The 1,933-nt window shown below is 61.8% G+C and overlaps 1 protein-coding gene and 1 long non-coding RNA gene across 2 annotated transcripts in view; both read left to right on the forward strand.

Annotated features, from left to right (window-relative positions):
- LOC106724101 overlaps positions 1-642 on the forward strand; it is a 9,790-nt gene extending 9,148 nt beyond the window's left edge. The window contains exon 3 of the long non-coding RNA XR_001359864.1: positions 4-642. This is a non-coding gene — a long non-coding RNA (uncharacterized LOC106724101). The remainder of the gene's footprint in view (positions 1-3) is intronic.
- Positions 643-926: 284 nt separating this feature from the next.
- On the forward strand, positions 927-1,925 carry LOC102258979 (zinc finger protein 524; the record flags this gene model as incomplete). The annotated part of the gene is made up of 1 exon (XM_014530113.1): positions 927-1,925. A coding segment is annotated over one exon (846 nt), but the record flags the coding sequence as incomplete, so codon positions are not given.
- Between the last annotated feature and the right edge of the window lie 8 nt (positions 1,926-1,933).

The following is a 1,933-nucleotide window of genomic DNA, read 5'->3' on the forward strand; positions in this document are numbered from 1 at the left end:
CAGGGACACCACCCCACCCCAAAGGCAGTGGTTGTCCTCCAGTCCAGTCCCCCTCCCCGGAGCGCACCGTGTGATTCTGGAGAAGCTGGTGCCCCGCCATCTGTGCGCCTGTTCCAAGGGGTCGCAGTGACATCTGCAGCCCCTGCTCCTAACTGCACCTGTGCTCCCCCCTCCCTCCACTTGGGGACACCCCAGCTCTGATGATGATGATGCTGGTGGTGGAGGCGGTGGTTTATTGTGTCCTTACTCTGTCAATGGACAGCCCTGGTATATCCATTTCCCAGGACCATCGGGATCCCATGATGTCCCCTCGGCCCATGAGTCCCTTTTTTCTCACTCCCGGGCTGGGCCATTGTGTTCGAATCTTGGCCCGACCACTGCCTAGCAGAGGGAGCTTGGGCAGCTGGCATGGCTCCTCTGGGCCCGGGTTTCCCCATTTGCCAAGTGAGGGTGGTTGTGACCTTCTCAGAGGGCTGATGTCTCCCAATGCTCTGTGTCCTGAGCGGTTTCTGTGAATCATCATGGCATGTCCCCGGGAGGCGGTGGAACTCCGTCCTATTGTGCAGAAGGCTTAACTGAGGTTCAGAAAAGTGTGCACCTGGCCCAGAGCCACACACAGAGCGACAGACTCAGGAATGAAACCACAGAGTGACAGACTCAAGAATCTGTTAGGTCGGAGGGAAGTCCAGGTGCCAATACATGCAATCACAAGGCAGATGGTGACGCAGATACTGGTTCCTTCCTGGAACCTGGAACAGACCTGCCCGAGGCAGAAACTCCCACAGCTCATGTCCCCCGCCCTCACTGAACAGCTGTATAAAAAAGTGCCTTCACTCCCTTTTGACGAGACTTCACTGGCCCCACCGTTGAACCCGTGAACCTCGCCCGGCAGTGCAGATTAAAGTTACTCTTTTTAACTTGCCTGGCTTTCTGACCTTGTCTCCTGCGCCGCGAACCTTACATTTGGTGCCAAAACCCAGGAGGTGCAAGCACCCCATCCGACCGTCCCCCTACAGTCTGGGGTGCCATCCTCTCCCTTCTCATGGCTCAGGATCCCCCGGCTTCTCCACCCCGGTGAGCGTCCCGGAGGGGCCTCCTCCTCCAATCAGACGCTCAAGGCCTGTCCCCCTCGCAAGCGGGGCCGCCCCCCCAAGTCAGGGCAGGAGCCCCCACTGGCCCAGGGGGTGACAGCCCCAGTGGGCAGCGGCGGAGATGGCAACGACCTCCTGCTGATCGATGATCAGGGTGTGCCCTATACCGTCTCAGAAGGGGCCTTGGCTGACGGGCCCGAGGGCTCAGGCCCCAAGAAGACCCCCCACTTCTGCCCGGTGTGCCTGCGGGCCTTCCCCTACCTCTCGGACCTGGAGCGCCATAGCATCTCGCACTCTGAGCTGAAGCCACACGAGTGCAAGGATTGTGGCAAGACCTTCAAGCGGTCCAGCCACCTGCGGCGGCACTGCAACATCCACACGGGCCTGCGGCCCTTCCGCTGCCAGCTCTGCCCCCGCCGCTTCCGCGAGGCTGGGGAGCTGGCGCACCACCACCGTGTCCACTCCGGGGAGCGCCCCTACCAGTGCCCCATCTGCCGGATGCGCTTCACAGAGGCCAACTCGCTCAGGCGCCATGCCAAACGCAAGCACCCCGAGACCATGGGGGCCCCCGTGGGTCCCCCAGAACCAGGGCCTGAGCTACCGTGGGACCACGAGGGCATACTGGCCACAGAAGTGGCCAAGGAAGAGGAGGAGGAGCCGGAGGGAAAAGAGCTGGCCTGACCCACACCCCCGGCCAGGTTTAGGGCTGGGGGTTCAGGTGCTGCGCCTGGGTCGTGTAGCCCAGACACCCTCCTGTCTGGTGGGATTCTTGTTGTGGGAGGGGATTTCAGGTGAGGACCGCAACTTCTGGTGGGCCCTGCTGCCTTCTGCCACCTTCTCCC

This window comes from Myotis brandtii, unplaced genomic scaffold (genome assembly GCF_000412655.1).
Source record: "Myotis brandtii unplaced genomic scaffold, ASM41265v1 scaffold720, whole genome shotgun sequence".
In the NCBI taxonomy this organism is placed as follows: Eukaryota; Metazoa; Chordata; class Mammalia; order Chiroptera; family Vespertilionidae; genus Myotis; species Myotis brandtii.